The 16,684-nt window shown below is 39.2% G+C and overlaps 2 protein-coding genes across 2 annotated transcripts; both read right to left on the minus strand.

The window, feature by feature from the left end:
- Nucleotides 1-781: 781 nt before the first annotated feature.
- On the minus strand, nt 782-4,952 carry MONOS_8858 (uncharacterized protein; the record flags this gene model as incomplete). The annotated part of the gene is made up of 3 exons (XM_067879304.1): nt 782-3,538; nt 3,613-4,123; nt 4,273-4,952. 3 exons carry the CDS (start codon nt 4,950-4,952, stop codon nt 782-784), a joined length of 3,948 nt encoding a protein of 1,315 aa, XP_067724911.1.
- Nucleotides 4,953-7,451: 2,499 nt separating this feature from the next.
- On the minus strand, nt 7,452-15,221 carry MONOS_8857 (uncharacterized protein; the record flags this gene model as incomplete). Its single annotated transcript, XM_067879303.1, has 1 exon — nt 7,452-15,221. The coding sequence occupies one exon, from the start codon at nt 15,219-15,221 to the stop codon at nt 7,452-7,454; it is 7,770 nt and encodes a 2,589-aa protein (XP_067724912.1).
- Between the last annotated feature and the right edge of the window lie 1,463 nt (nt 15,222-16,684).

A 16,684-nucleotide genomic window follows, 5' to 3' on the forward strand; every position in this document is an offset into this window, starting at 1 on the left:
AATTCTATTTATTTACTGTTTTCATTTTTATTTTCGTTTTTTTACACATCGAGAAATTTCGTTTTTTTGCTAAATTTAATAGGACTTTTTCTAGCCAACCAGGCAACTCAAAAGAAATTGGGGACATGTTTTATATTGCATTTGCTTCGAACGATTAATCTTTAAAACCTTTTTTTTCACAAACACCTTTTTCTTGATTTTTTCGCATTTCAAATTCTCATCAGCATAAAAAACATAAAACTGTTTATTTCTTTATTAATATAATGAAATGAAAAAAATAAAAAAATGATATGAAAAACAAATACTTTGATAATGAAGTGTTGAAAAAATAAAACATTCTCATTTTCTATTTGTCTCAAACTGACAAATGGCGCTTACTAAAAATGATCAATGATCAAACTTTTGTAACGAAGTTAAGTTAGAAACAAAAAGAAAATGAGAATGTTTTATTTTTTCAACACTTCATTAAACAAGAAAGTGGAGAATCAATTCCTTCTCTTATTTGAGAGACGCCACAATCTATGGGTCAGTCGCCCATTTGTGTGTTTTGGTGTATTGGATAAAAAACCACTTTGCGCTTATAAACCCATAGGCGCAAAGAGAAGGAACTACAAAAAACACGAACAGTTTTGAAAACAAAACTTCAAAGGGTGGGAGTGAAAACGGTGGTGGGCAAAGAGAAGGAATTGATTCTCCACTTTCTTTTTTAATTAAAGTGCATAAGCACCTTAATTATCAAGAAAGTGTTTCATCAATTCCTTCTTTTATTTGAGAGAATCAATTAGTTGGATGATGAAGCCATCATTACTACCACAATGTGCGTCCTCTTTGCTTTGTTGCTCTCATCCTCCTTTTTTGCTTGTGATCTTGTTCGAATAATGAATCGCTCTTTAAGTGACTTCTGATTCTCCATCTCCTCATCAGGCTCATCCACTCGAGAGGGAAATTCAACAGTATCTCTAGCTTCTTCCTCACTCAAACATGGCTTCATCAGGCGCTTCTTGTCCCTCAGTACCATCCCAGATTCCATTGCTCGTATATCATTTTTGTTCCTCTGGTCTCTTTCTGGACTGGCGTACGCATTGCCACCATCTTCGGAACACAGCTTGGTTGCTAACTCTTCACTGGGAACGTTCATAGTTGAGGCAATCACTTTCCACAAGGTTGAAGCAAGATTGGCCTTCACATAATGCTTCACCAAAGTGTCTGTTCTAGGGGAAAGACGGGCAAACTTCGCAATCTGAGTTGGTGGAATTCCAGACATCGTTAGCGTTGAAAGTGTTGCATCCTTTGTTGAATAAGGAGTAAAATGGCTTTGAATTCCTGCTTCCTTTAACGTCTCCTTTGCTAATCGTCTGATGCCTTCCACTGTTAGAGGCTGAAAAGTTTCGGTATTTAAAAACAATTTATTTCCATCTGGTCTTCTTCTTTGTATTTCTTCCCACAAAACCTGAATAGCCGAAACTGGGCAAATTGTCGGGTTTTCATTTAAAAAAGGAACGGCAATCTCTGTTCGATTGAGCGATGTTTTGAGCCTTGTGTCCAAGTTTATTCTTTCCTGCTCAAATATGGATCGTTCCATATCTACCCTTTCCAACTCTGTAAACCTGCACGCAGTGAATAACATGGTGAGCACAATGGCTTTCATTGTCAGATGTTTGAAACTCAAGCTTTGATTTTCTCCAAGATTAGAAAAGTATGTCAAAATGGTCTTCGGATTCCAGATCTCTTGAATCTTCTTATTTCTTGTCGTCTCCGTTCTTCTAAACCCTCTAAACAATATTTTTATTATCGGAAAATCCCCTAAATTTGTGTTGTAAACCAAGCTTGTGAAAAATGAAACTGCTGAGCGGATGAGCTGCAAACATGACAGCTTCATTCCATTGTCTCTAAGTGTAATAAATATGCTGGAACATCGAGCTGCCCACTCGTGAATATCCTCTGGAATTATGCCCATATCACTCTTTTCCCACTGTTCTCCAAAGTGTGCGAAGCCGAATAAATATCCATCCCACGTCGACTGAGCAATTCCCGATATGCACTCCTCTGCCAATGAAACTGGGAAAGATCTTTCTTCCAAAGCCCTTCTCCACCAGCTCTCGCCTTTAACTCTTGTGGATTGATCAATATGACTCTTAACCGGCCTGGAGGAAGACATGCACCTGTGCTTGCCATTGATGGTCCCTTTCTCAGTACTGTTCTCAGACTCCTCCATTCGAATGTCCGATGAGGCGTCTTCTCCAATAGCACATCCCAGTTCTGCCCATTCCAGTTCGGCAAGAGTAATACTACTGGTACTCTCTCCTTCTGTGCCTTCCGAATCGTCATTGGTATCAGGGGAACTGGGGGGTGTGCCAGAACGCACTCTTTCTTCCATGGATATGCTAGACCGTCTTCTCCCAATGGGCTTCCTATTCCACGCCAACGCTCGACCTTGTGGTTGTGTTGAGCTGCAAAGGCGTCCATTGTTGGAGTAACTTATAGCACCACAAGAATCTGAGAGAGTTCTTCGTCTGTAATTCTGTAGCCTCCAACTCTTTCCAGGCGGGACAAAGCATCGGCTCTTGTGTTTTGTTATCCGGGGAGATGAACTGCTTTCAGGACTATTTTCAATTTCTCCTTCAATGTCCATATCCTTTTGAGTGTTTGACGGAGATTCCTTCCTGCATTCCATCTGTTCACGTTGAAAACAACTGTTGAATTGTCTGACCGAAGTTGTATCTGTGATATCCGACTTTCTGATAGGATTGGGGCAAAGTGAGTTAATGCAAGTTCCACTGCTTTTAATTCTCTGTAGTTGGATGATTGGTTTTTCACAGAGAATGGAAAACGACTGTGACAATCTAGTGACATTCTGTTTATTCTGAGGGCTGCTCCCCAGGAGCGTTCTGATGCATCTGTGGTTAGAACTGCTTCTGGAATAAACACTGGATTTAGTCTGCGTCTGGTATTCTTCCTCAATGTCCATCTCCATCTTCTTATCTGCTGGAGGATTGAAGCATTCAGCCTCATCATTCCATCCCATCCGTTTGTTAAAACTCCTTTCTGCAACAATTTGAAGATTGATTGGAGGTGCAAAAATGCGTCTGGCAGAACGAAGCGTGTAGAACTGAGCTTTCCCACGAATGATGCTAAGTCCTTCTCTCTGACAGTCTTGGCTCTTATGCACCTTCTCTCCCACTTGTGACACAGCTCTCGCACTGCCTTTCTTCTTTCCTCCGTTAGACACACATCGAAGCTGGTTGTATTCAATTCGAATCCCAGGAAACTGAACTGCGAACTCGGTATGAGGTTGCACTTCTTCGTGTTTATCTGCAGACCAAGACTTTCCAAAAATACGATTATCTCCTGTATTATGTTCTTCAAGATTTGCTGATCTTGATGCAGAAAAAGAAGGTCGTCCAAATAGGCAATGACTCTGACATCCCATCTTCTTCTTATCTCCGCTGTCACCTTCCTCATTATATGTGTGAACAGGCGCGGTGCATCTACAAAGCCGAAAGGCATTCCTTTGAAGGAGTAGTCTTTTCCCATGAATCTGAAAGCAAGATTGGGAATTAGTTCTCTTGAAACTGGAATTAAATAATAAGCTTGTTCCAAGTCTAGGGATACTGCGTAATCCTTCCGTCTTATCAGCCGTTCCACTGTTTTCTCTCCGTCGCACTTGAAATGTGTTCTTTTCACCACTGCATTCAGTTTCCGACAATCGAGAATTTGTCTCCAGCTGCCTGACTTCTTTTGAATGAGAAATACATTGTTTCTGTGTTTGACCTCTCTCTGCTCCATTGGGATTACAACTCCTGTTCGTATTTGTTCTTCTAATATTTTCTTGAACTCCTTGATCTTTTGTTGGTTGAGAAGCAACGCTCCGTCTCTAAATTGAGTTTTGCTGAGAGCTTTTCGGGCTTGCTTGCTCTTCCACATGGCCTGTACTCCTCTGCTTATCAATTTCTCTCCTCCGATTCGCTTCCATGCCGAGATAATCAATGCTGTTCTTCCTCCTATCTGCCTCCTCTGCTCTGTCTCCTTGTGAACTGGACCCAAAATTGTTGACGCCCCCTTGGTCTCCTGCTCCAACCGCTCTGGCTCCTCCTTCTTCCGAATTGCTGTCTTCTTGCGAGCGCTGAGGACCGGGGGGACCTCCGAAAAAACCGCGGGTTTGAACGAGGAAGGGGATAACTTAATCTTGTTCGAAGTGTATCTGGTTATTCTCTTGCAGTAGTCTGAACTCGTGTTAGAGGAAATGTTGGTCTTCGGAAACCTCCTTCAAACTTAGCTTCTTGTCTTGCTTCTCTGAGAATCAGTTCCTGTCTCTCTATGAGGATTCCCGTTGAATCGTCTGCACTCATTAATGTGGCAGCCCTGAAACCAAACCTGCATTGAATTCGAACCGTTCGTGCCTCTTGAAGCGCCTTGGTAATCAAAATCAAGATGTCAGCCAGTCTTTGTTTTGCACCTTCCTTTGAAGTCGGTATCTCGGCTAAGCCTATGAGCGCAGCTTTAATTGCCTGGAAAAGATAAATCTCCATCTTGTAACCCGCCTGATCTAACGCATCGTTAATCCAGTTCTTTGTTCTCTTGGAAGCGGGTGGTTCTTGAGATAACAATGGGCTAAAATCCTGTGTTGAATACTCCTCAACAACATCTTGGACGGATATAGTGGAAAGCTTTAGATCATAAATTGAAAAATTTGGCGCCTTTCCAAAAATGTCCTCAAACTCCTGACAAATACGTTGAGACATCTCTATGTCATCTTCGTTTTCCTTTCTGGCATCCGAATGGGTCACCTCCTGTGTCAAACTTTCCGATGACGAAGGTGAAAAAATTGACGCGGAAGATAAGATGTCCTGTTGAGAAAAGGTCCCTGGTTGGCTTTGCGCCCCACTGTTCTGCATTGCAGCCTCAGCCGACGGCGTAAGTCCAACAATCGGAGAGAATTGTGAAAAAGACATTATTGATCAAATGTGGCGACTGACCCATTGATTGCGGCGTCTCTCAAATAATAGAAGGAATTGATGAAACACTTTCTTGATAATTAAGGTGCTTATGCACTTTAATTAAAAAAGAAAGTGGAGAATCAATTCCTTCTCTTTGCCCACCACCGTTTTCACTCCCACCCTTTGAAGTTTTGTTTTCAAAACTGTTCGTGTTTTTTGTAGTTCCTTCTCTTTGCGCCTATGGGTTTATAAGCGCAAAGTGGTTTTTTATCCAATACACCAAAACACACAAATGGGCGACTGACCCATAGATTGTGGCGTCTCTCAAATAAGAGAAGGAATTGATTCTCCACTTTCTTGTTTAATGAAGTGTTGAAAAAATAAAACATTCTCATTTTCTTTTTGTTTCTAACTTAACTTCGTTACAAAAGTTTGATCATTGATCATTTTTAGTAAGCGCCATTTGTCAGTTTGAGACAAATAGAAAATGAGAATGTTTTATTTTTTCAACACTTCATTATCAAAGTATTTGTTTTTCATATCATTTTTTTATTTTTTTCATTTCATTATATTAATAAAGAAATAAACAGTTTTATGTTTTTTATGCTGATGAGAATTTGAAATGCGAAAAAATCAAGAAAAAGGTGTTTGTGAAAAAAAAGGTTTTAAAGATTAATCGTTCGAAGCAAATGCAATATAAAACATGTCCCCAATTTCTTTTGAGTTGCCTGGTTGGCTAGAAAAAGTCCTATTAAATTTAGCAAAAAAACGAAATTTCTCGATGTGTAAAAAAACGAAAATAAAAATGAAAACAGTAAATAAATAGAATTAAACCTGTTAAAAAGGATTTGTAAAATGCTGAAAACAACTTCTCGTTTCTCGACATTTTGTAAGCAAAAACATAAAAAGTGCCAATTAAGGAAAAAGTCCCATTAAAAAGTTGACACTATAACTAATATTTCAATTTGTTCAATGGTTGGTTAATGTCAAATGCTTCTGAATTTAATGAAAAATTATTTTTTTATTTGTCTCATTGCTATTGTTTTTCAAAAATGATTGATTTTTATTCTGTAAGAAAGAGCAAATTGCAGAAAATAAAAAATAGCTAGAATTGTAAATAACATAGAAAAAATAAGTTGTATGTGCAAAAGATGAGCTGAATCGTCATTAAAATGGAAAAATCCATCGAAAGTTAGATTTTCAAAAAACAAAAATTATTTGTTTCTAAAATATATAGGACTACAAAAAAAATATTGTTTTTGAATAGATGTGGGTGATTATTTATGATATCATATTATTTCATTTTAAAATTTCGATTGTAAAATTTCACTTGAATATTCATAAAAGAATACTGAAAAGTGATTTTACTAATTAAAGATGTCTTCATTTTCATTTTGGCTTTTTCATTTGTTTATGAAATGGTTTTGATGAAATCTTTCATCAAAATACAAAATCTCTATTCAGTGACAAACAACCTTTGAAAAATAAACACTCCGAAAAAAGTTTTGATTTCAAAAATATTCATACATGCCATATATATGTTTATATACAACCGTGCAAACTGCTGCAAATTAATATTGAATATTTGTTTCGATATTTGTATTTCATATTTAGTCATGATAAGAAAAAAGGTTTAATTAAAAACCACCATAACATCTTTTTCAAGCGTTTCTGTCCTGAGATTTTTGAATAATATATTTAATTTCAATTTGAATTTTATTAGAAACTTTTTATTTATTAATTTATTTTTGAATTGAGATGGAATTCATAAGAAAAATATAATCTCGTTCGAAAAGATTATTGAACAAAAAACAAATTATAAATAAAGATATTTCATTCTGCAAACAAAAAAGTCTTTAAACCTTTAAAATATTGCTTAGTTTTAAATATGAGTTTCTTTCATTTTTATTATTAATTTGGTGAAAAATTACCCGTACCAAATGAACAAAATTTAAATTCCAAAAAGTTATATTTTCAAAAGTTCAAACCTTTTGGATTTGGTTTATGAAAAGAAGTGAATCAAAAACCTTTCAAAACATTAAAAAAAAATCCCCAATTTGAATGAATGCATTATTCTCTTATCCTTTGTCAATCTCATTTTCTTACAGATAACAGAGATGACTGCCATCCTCCCATTCTGCATTCTCACTGTGTGAAAGAAAAATAAACTGTTGAAAATGACAAACGTGAACGAAAAAAAGAATACCCCAATAATACTGAATTTGAAACAGAAATCACCAGGTGTGTGCCGATTGGGAAAACTCCAGTGGTTCCAAGGAAGAAAGTGAAAGCCTCATCATGGCTCGGGACGAAGAATGCAGCGAATGACAATCCACTCCCGAAAGCATGAATCTGATACGGCAATGCTGTTTTCTTCCCAACGAGACACAAACAAAGGAAGGAATTGCTTTCAAACAAACATTTGATTCTTCTCATCCAACATTCTCCCAGCTCCACTTTTCAATTCCCCAGGTTTCCCAAATGCATTTCTCAAATGAAAAAAAAATCAGTGTTTCATTCCATCCGACTGAAGCTCCCATCTGTGTCTTCGCTGTCTGCCTCTTCACATCTCGATCCATCTCCAATGTCCAACGCGTCTGATGCCGTCACAAACATCGACCCCATCGGTATCTTCATGAACAGCTCCCGCTTCACATCCCCCAATGTCACCCGCTCATCCCACCCCTGCACCACACACTTCTCCTCCAACTCCCGAAGACTGCTCCCTCCCATCTTCTCCACCTTCGGCCGCTCCCCATTCACTATCTTCTGCCCTGCCACCACTCCCTCATACTCCCCAAACGGGATCTCCAGCGTCACACACTCCCACACCATCATCCCAATCGAAAACACAACAGACTCCTTCCTCGCCCCCATCTTCTTGTTCATCTGCAGCTCTGGAGCCTTCCACCTCAGGCACTCTTTTTTGAAGGCATCCTCATCCTCTTCAAATGCTGATGAAGGAAGGGAGTCATCATCATCATCATCACCATTATCACTGGTAGATGTCACAACTGTTGATGATGAGATGGAGGATGAATCTGAATCATCATCTGACAATAAGTCAGAGTGCATCACAATACAAATCACCATGTGTTCTGAGAACAACACAACGTGAGGACTCAGATTATTCAATGATTGAAGAGGGTTTTCCATCTCGTCAAACGAGTGGAGTGCCCCATTCGCCACCCAGAACAACACCTGTGCTGCCGTTTGTTCTCTTTCTTTCAACGAGCCAATTGCCATCTCCTTCTTCGCATTCCTTCCATGCAACAGCATGAACAGCGAATCCCTCAAATCCACAATCAGCTTCTCATGAGGCGATGAACAGTCCATTGCATCCACCAAGTTTGACATGGATGAGGTGGTTGGACACAAATCCTCCCCTCTAACAAATGTGGAGTCTGAATCAGTTGTTGAAGTGGATGAAATGGATGAAATGGAAGGGGATGGTGATCTCTTTCGAATATCTTCTTCTTCAACCTTCTCCAGCATCCATTCTGGAATCTTGTCTGAATCTCTTCCAAGAATGTATTCTGTTGAGCCACTCTCAGAAAGAAGATGTTCCGATGACTCTGAGTGTCCCAAGCTTTTTTCATAAACTCTCTTCTTTATCCTCTCTTCATTCTTCTTCTCTGCCTCTCTTTCAGCTCTTCTCCACTGCTCCTCAGGTGACATCTCCATCGTCACCATTTCAAACGCCTTCGGATCCTTCTTCACTGTGTCTTCCACAATTATCTCCAACTCTTCTGTTCTTCTCTTTTGCTTCCTCCATCGAATAATGAATATTATCGACACAATTAGAATGATTAGAAGAACAAATGCCATGATAATAACAATCAACAACAAATACGATTTCCCTTCTTTTCCTCCTTCAACAAGTTTTCCTTCTCCATTTGTTTTTGATTCGCTCTTGTTCTTCAGGATGAAAGAATCAGTTGATGATGGATTATTTCCATCACCAAACAGAATGCACACACTCACCTCCACCCCTACTCCTGCATCCGTTATCGTCTCTTTTGGCAGTCTCCCTTCAACTTCTGTCTCTGACACACATCCACTTTCACCAAACTCATGCTGCTCAATCTGCTTTTCTTCTCCCATTTGCTTCACAACCATGAATGACAAGTCGCATGGAAGCAGCTCCTTCCCTTTGAACACAATCTCCTCTTCTTCTCCCACTCCCTTTGCTTCAATACCCTCCAACGCTGGAATGAAGAATGGAGACACCCTCTCAGATACAATCCCTTCTAAATTGCATCCTCCATTCAGAATCCAAAGTGATGTATTTGGTAAAACTCCATCTCCTCCTTTCAAGCTCGAAATGGTCAGTGAGGCAGAATTTGAGCAAATGATATTTCTTCTCAATGATGGGTAATTCTCAATCGAAGGATTGTTGCTCTCAAATCTTCCATCTTTGATAATTATTGTGCCTCCACTCGCACTCATCCCTCCCTTTGATGAGTTGCAAATCGTGGTGTCTCTCACAACTGCTTCACTCTTCGACAAGTCAACAACTGACCCATTCCATTTGCACACTTCCTCAGAAATCTCATTCCCTTCTGTTCCTGTTTCCAGATTCCCCTCAAACACACACGATTCCATCAATATCTCCTGTGTTGATGTGATTGACACTTGGCTCCCCTTTGGTGACTCTGATGTGCACTCATGAAAAGAGCAGTTGCACATCTCAAATCCACTCATCGGCTGACTTGAGCAAACAATGCTTGATCCAGAAGTTGATCGGCTGATGTTTGTGAATGAAGACAACACCAATGACAAAACGAGTGATGAGTGGCTGTTTTCAAGTGAGATCAGACTCCTTTTTTCCAAATCAATGCTTGTGGCTGTAAACCTCGAAATGCTCACTTTCTCACTTTTCCCACATTCAATCAACGAACTTTTGCACTGAACACCATCTATTCCTACATCCTCAAATGTTGCCCTTTCTGAATGCAATATCATGAATACAGTCTTTGAGAATTTCAAGTGGCCAACAATGCACTTTTCTGCCTCAAACAACCCTTCTTCAACAACAATCAGAGAAAAGTCAAAAATGGTCTGTGTATTTTCTGTTGTTCTGCTCTCTGATAAGAATGAAACAGATTCCAGAATGAGAGATCCATTCAGCTGGTGCATCAAGCACGAGCAGACAACATTCCCTATTCCACCAAAAACAAATGACACCTTCTCAAATCGAACAGATTCCGAGGTTCTCACAGTTCCCTCATTCCCAAGCTCAATCTCTCTCACTTTTATCTCCCCATTCCTGCTCGCCTCCATCGACTTGATCGTCACCTTCTCAGCTGAGCACGAACCAGTCAATTCTGTTTCATTCCAAACAAACAGTTGCGAATAATCCGATGGGATGATGTGGCTCACCCCAACATTCAGCGATGAACATGTGCTCTTCATCTCCCCACACTGCTTGCTGTTGCTGCTGTTCTCCACAATCAATGACACAAATATGAATTCGCTCCTGAACACAAACACCCTCCTCAGCAGATCCTCTTCATCCCCATAATTGTCTGCTGTGCACCCCCATATCGCCAGATCCCTCACAAACGGCTCCCAAAAATTTATCAGGAATTGTGATTCACTTATCTGCGAGTCAAGGTCTGTGCACTTCACAAACACATCTCTCCCCTTCGATGCAACATTCCTTCGGAATGTGATGTTCGACAGCACAAATGGCAATGCCTTCTGTGAGACACTCTGTGATTTCAAAAACAGTCCTCCGCCTCTCCCAATGTTCGAGCAGAAACACTCTGTCACATTCGTATGATTCATCTCCAATCTCCCCCTCTCATTGAGAAGGAAAAGCACTCCTCCTCCTTCATGAGAACTTGTCGATCCACAATTGTCAATCGTTGAATTCTCTATTTTCAATCTCACTTCATTTGTAATATCACAACAAAGCAATGAAGGGTTGTTTGACGCACTGTGCTTCACATTCACAAATGTGCATTGCTCAAATGGAATATTCCAAATTTCTTCTGCATTATCATTCTCCCTTCCAGGAATAACATTTTCACTCATCGCAATTGCACTTTTCCCGCTCAATGAAATATCCGAAAATGTCACGTTGTTCATTGTTGTCACACAATCAGCTGATATGCTCATTATCTCATGCATCGTTGAGAATCCAGCTATTTCTGTCTTTTCAATAGAAACAATTCCTTTCGAAGCACTGATCAGAACAAATGACACCTCACTTTCAGCATTGCCAATTGTGCGAATCGAACAGCTGACAACACTCGTTTTGATTGCTTCTGATCCTGCTTGGATAAGGATGCTTTCTCCGTTGTCAAAGGAACTTGGAATCAGAATCCCCAATTCACTGAACTGAACAACCCCTTTGCATTCAACAACAGCATCCCCATTTCCTTCAAAAGCTTGAACAAATTGGATTTTGTCTGATTTGCCATTTGTTCCTTCCATTTTCATCCCATTCATCCCAATCACACCTCTAACATCACAAACCCCATGAATCATCATCGTCTCAACTGTTGAACTGCCGATCCGATTCATCCCATAATCAACAGATTGGCACGGAAGATTTGGAAAGCCACACACAACAACATTGTTTCCTTCCTCTGCAATATACACACTCGTTCCAACAGATTTCCAGAAAAAGATCAGTGGGATTGCACATTCCTTGTTTTCTCCATCATATCCCATCAGAGAGTCCTCTGTCAGCATCTCCAATCTGTCATTCACAAATGGAAGTGTTTCGTTCTTGATGCTCTTGCCAAGCGATGGAGATGAAATGAACAGATCCTTCCCATATTTCGCATTGTTTGGTTTATCAGATGAAAAAACTTGTGAGGATATCACAAACCCTGCCTCTTCCTCGTTTATTATCTTCAACATTATTCCTCCTCCATATCCAACACTTCCCTCTTCATATGGTGCTGTGCAACAATAAAACGAACACATATTAATCAACAGATTCGTTTTCGAAGATGCCTCACAAAAGAGTGCACCTCCTCCAATCTCAGTTCCCTCCTCTCCGGTAATAGCACACCCTTCAAATGTGCAGTCATCTATTTCAACTTTGAAATCTCTTCCATCAATATTATCATCATCCTCATTGTTCACAATGCTGATGCATCCTCCACTTCCCTTCGAACCAGTGATCGATGAAAATGTGCATCCTGACATCTCTTCAATAATCCCCTTGTGGCACTCAACAACACTCCCATCACCAAATGTGATTTCGGAAAAATCACTATGAGTCATGTTCATCGAAGGCACACTTTCAGCATTCCCCTCAACAACAAATATCGATGAATCTCCAATTTTCATATTCTCTGATCCGAACTCACTCACATCCACAGCCCCTCCAACAGCCTTCACAAACGCTGTCGAAATAGGCTCAGTGCCTCCTTCCATCCCGCATTTGCTCAGTGTGAGCTTCCCTGAATGACACTCAAACACACTTTCATGAAACATCAGCGATTTCTTCAATGAAAACACAATGCCAGTCACACACACAGAAACTGTGTTTTTTATCAATCCACTTTGAGCTCCCTCTTTCTGATCACAAACATCACACTTCATCTCATCCTCTTTGGATGCAACGCTCCATTCATGTGAAACCAACCCCAATTCCTCCCCAAAGACAAATGGCTCAAGAAGAGCAACATCCTTTTTCTTCCCTTCAAAATGGAGCGACACTGCCTTCGAAATGGATGAACACGGAAACTCTTCAAATCCACACTTCGAGAAATCATGGCTCAATGATCCTCCCCCAACAAACGCTGGTGCTGAAAAGTTGTTCCACAAATAGACACACAGTGGAATTGGGAACGATTCATCCCCATTTTCATATCCCTGCATCTTGCTCTTCGTTTCCAATGAAGCTGTCAATGAAGTGATCTTCCCACTTGTTGCAGTTGATTCCAGATCGATCGAATCAACAAAAATATCGCTCCCCAATTTTGCTCGATTTCCTTCAAATCCTGATGAAATCAGAAAGTCTGTATTTGTATCTTTCACTTTCAGCCCAATCCCTCCTCCTCTCCCTTGTGTGGCTGAGGCATAACAGTTCTTCACAATGCCTCCTTTCACATTCAATGAACTCCCACTTCCCACTTCAACCATCATTCCCCCTCCAAACTCACAGTCTTCATTCCCACAACCATCAACAGTGCATCCATCAAGAGTTATCGAATATGACCCTTCACTAGCACTTATCAGAGATGATCCTGCTGTTGTTCTCACAATGTTGCTGAACACACATTTATCCAGAGACAATGTCACAGATGATTCTTGAGAAAGTGATATCACACTCGTGGTGCTGAATGTTTGTTCCCATCTCACATCTTGCATCTTCAACTCTCCCCCCTCCAGTTTCACAAGTGAGTTCTGAATGCTCCTTTCCTCTGAATGAGCTGAATCCATCGAAATGTTCATTCGCTTCACATCCATCAACCCATTTCCCTCAACCTCAAACAGTCTGCATTGCCTGTTGTTTTCAAACGATGTATTGTGAACAACTGACAGATCATTCACAGCCAATTCCCCTGTTCCAACACAAAACAGACTCAATCCATTTCCCTCAAATTTCGTTTCAATGGATGAGCCAGATGAAGAAGCTCCATTCACAAAGATTGTTTTCTCTCCAATGTCAACTCCCTTTCCTTCCACAATTGTTCCACTCAACACCTTGATTTCCTCCACAAACCCCACAATCATTTGAGACAGGCAATGACTGACTGTCGAGCATGCACAACTTTCATTCAACCCGCAACTGAATGTGTCTTTTGAATTTGTCTGATTCTCCCTCGAAGCAACAAATCTGCTTCTTCCTCCTTCATTTGGAAGCCATTCGCTTTTATCCCCATCTGCATAATATCTTACCCCTTCTGTTCTTGTCGAATAACAGAAAGCAACTTGGGGGTCTGTGCTATTGTCCTCAAAATTAATGTCATTTCCATATGAAGCAGTGTTACTGTGGAAAAAACAAAACCACAAAAGATTTCCATTAAAACCATTTGTCATTACACTTAATGCACCTCCCCGAAAATCTGAATGGCATCCTTGAAATAAACAGTTGTGTGCAACAACTTTATCAACCGTATGCCAATGAATAAATCCTCCACCATCTGAATGTTTGAACTTGTTTGCACTGCAATTTTGAAACAAACAATTTAATACACAATCTTTTGTTTTGTTTGTTTTTGAACTCCAAATACCCAGTCCTCCAGCGTCATTTCCTGACCATCCATCTTTGAACAAGCAATCATCAATATATAATTGAATTGTTATTGTGGAAATTTCAACACCAGCCCCTCCACAATCACTTGAAGAGACACAATAACACTCAGCAAATGTGGAATGTTTCACTGTGCATTCTGCAATACTCTCTGCAAATATCCCCCCTCCTCTGGTTGATGTCGCATTGCATTTCACAAATGAAGAATTCTCCACTGTCAGCGTTGCACTCGAATTATCATGCACATAAAGTGCTCCACCGCATGCAGCAGAGCATTCAATCCATTCAGCATTCTTGTATGTCTGTGTTTGAGTTGTTGACTGTCTGTCTGTATTTCTCACTTTCCGATCCATTCTTTCATTCTGAATAAATGTGCAATTGTTGCAGGTGAATGAACCAGATCCTTCTGTTCCACTCACAATTCCTCTCTCAAGCACATTCATCGATCGTTTAACATCACAATCCTCCATTTTGCTCATCTTCATCATCCTCTCTTTTCCAGTTTGTACTGTCTCTATTTCACAATATTTCTTTGAGATATTCGCAAATTTGCAGTTTTGGATTCCTTCAAAACTTCCTGAACCGTCTCTCAGAAAACTTCCTCCACTCCCACAAAACACAGCATCCTCAAACTCACTGTTTCTCACAAACAACGAAGACAAGTCACCCCCTTCCATCTTCACCACACTCCCCATCATCCCACATTTCTGACCATTCCCAACACCCAAAGTCGTGTTTATCAGACAGCATGCCCCTCCATTCCTCACATAATACCCATTCCACTCATCGTTTCTCACAAACACACTCCCCTCAACCTGCAGCAATGATCCTGCTTTTATTTCAATCATCACACAATCTTCTGGCTTTTCAAGCAACATCCCCTTCATTTCGACTGATGAGTTATACATTTCGCAGAACATTTGAACAACGCTTCCCTTCCCCAAAATACCACTCTTCTCCATTCCACGAACATGGAAATGATCATGTTCATTTCTCAATCTATCATTTCTTTCTTTGCCACAAATGGCTGACAACAAACACACAAGTATAATGAAGGGAATCATTGCTTAAATGTAAATAATGGGTTCATGATCCCATATTTCTGGTTATATCCCATTATCTTGTGGAGAATCAAAAAACATTATTTCATGTATTGATTCCATTTTCTAAATCCAATTCACTGCTTTTAATTTTATTTTTCTTAATCATTCGATTTTAATATTTATTCCAAGAACCTGCCTTCTTCAATAGAATTTTTCTTTTTTCTTCAATTATTTAGATTCTTGTATCTCCAAACAAATCCTATTTGAATGAACTGCCTCATCCACTCAGCTCCTTTTGCATCTCCGGGCATCTTCATCAAAATATTGGCTTTCATCTCGAATATCAATGCTTTCTTCACCTAATTTCAAATTTTCCTGAAAATACATATAAAGATATAAAAATATCAAAAAATAAAAAGAAATAAAAATAAAAATACCAAGAAATAATTCTGTATGCTCCAAAGCTGCACATTATTGCTTTTGCTTCATTCAGTAAAAATTGCTTCAACTTTTCATCGTATCTCCAAATCCTCCTTTTCTGGCACGTCTTTCCATGGAATTTCTTTTTTCTTTTTTTCAAAAGAGAAATTGATTTTTGATTCAATATCCTCTGTTCTTTCTCTTTTCTGATTTTTCTTCATTTTCTACATCTTTTGACCCTCGTTTTGCTCTCTTCTATTTCTGATCAACTGTTTTTCAGGTCTTCTTCTTCTTTGATGCATTCAATATTTTCTACAGAATTTTCATTTTCTTTGTTTTTCCTCTTTCCAGTTTGTTTTTAAATCTTTCGAGCTTCAGATCATTCTCGATCAGCAATCCAATGAAATTCTTCCTCTTTCAGATATTTTCTTACTCCTTCAAAAATTTCTCAATTCAGCCTTTTCTTGCCTTTAATGAACATTCACTATTGTTTTTTGATGAATAAGAGGAGATTTGGTAATTGCCAATCGTGATTACTGCTCTTTTCCAAAAATAAGTTTTCTATATTCACATTTCCGCTATAGAACTGTTATGTTATTTACATCTTTATGCAATCGGAGAAGGATTTGAATGTCTCTGTGATTAATGATCAAAATAATCCATTTTTTTGATGATTTAATAAAAATGCATAAAATATAAATCTAAAATAATTTTCATAAAAGAAAACGTCAAACCTCAAATTCATTCTGCATTTCCGTTGTTTTTGTTCTTGGTCTGTTTTCTCTTCAGATTCGAGTCTGACAAAGCAATCATTTTTTTTGCATTTTCGGGCTAAATGCAGCATTTCTGAGGCAAATGAAATTAGTCAAAAAGAAACGAAAATAAAAGCAAACGGTAACTCAAAATATGATTATTTTGCTCAGGAATAACTTGGAATGGCTTTGAATGAATCACTTTTTGAAAAGAATTCCATTCAATCATTCATATCATAATGTTTTGCAATAAAAGTGGAGTTTCTGCAAAAGCACAAATAATTAAGCAGGAAGGAAAGTGAATAAAAGCAT

This window comes from Monocercomonoides exilis (assembly GCF_001643675.1).
Source record: "Monocercomonoides exilis strain PA203 chromosome Unknown scaffold31-1199392, whole genome shotgun sequence".
Classification (NCBI taxonomy): domain Eukaryota; phylum Preaxostyla; order Oxymonadida; family Polymastigidae; genus Monocercomonoides; species Monocercomonoides exilis.